Source organism: Myotis brandtii, unplaced genomic scaffold, assembly GCF_000412655.1.
Source record: "Myotis brandtii unplaced genomic scaffold, ASM41265v1 scaffold3280, whole genome shotgun sequence".
Taxonomy (NCBI): domain Eukaryota; kingdom Metazoa; phylum Chordata; class Mammalia; order Chiroptera; family Vespertilionidae; genus Myotis; species Myotis brandtii.
The window spans coordinates 53759-54001 of record NW_005362627.1 but is presented as its reverse complement, the minus strand read 5'-3'; the positions used below and the strand labels follow the sequence as shown (position 1 = coordinate 54001).

The following is a 243-nucleotide window of genomic DNA, read 5'->3' as shown; positions in this document are numbered from 1 at the left end:
TTGAACCTCCCGGGAGCAGCAAGAAGGTGGGGAGGAGGGTGGATCCCGGGTACTGGGGAAGGAGGGCGCTGCCGGGGCCTCGCCAGCAGCGGCGAAGCCGCCCAGAGAAGCGCAGAGGAAGGGGCGGCAAGCAGAGTCCCCGAAAAGCGCCCGCTTACCTTGGCAGCCCCGGCCCGGGCATAGATCATGCTCCCGTCAGCGCGCAGATGACAGCCAGGGGGGCACATGTGCCCTGCAGGGCTC

The 243-nt window shown here is 69.1% G+C and overlaps 1 protein-coding gene across 5 annotated transcripts in view; it reads right to left on the bottom strand.

The window, feature by feature from the left end:
* The window catches only part of HECW1 (HECT, C2 and WW domain containing E3 ubiquitin protein ligase 1), a 116225-nt gene that overhangs the window by 101994 nt on the left and 13988 nt on the right, over positions 1-243 (bottom strand). For 4 of the 5 annotated variants that reach the window (XM_014543556.1, XM_014543560.1, XM_014543553.1 and 1 more), the window contains exon 1: positions 159-237. The exons of the other annotated variant lie outside the window; for it this stretch is intronic. Coding sequence is in view for 1 of the 4 variants with exons in the window: in XM_005871073.2 (XP_005871135.2) it covers positions 159-227 (69 nt within the window). In the remaining 3 variants the exon portion in view is untranslated. Of the gene's footprint in view, positions 1-158; positions 238-243 lie in introns of those variants that run through there. 5 annotated transcript variants of the gene reach the window in all.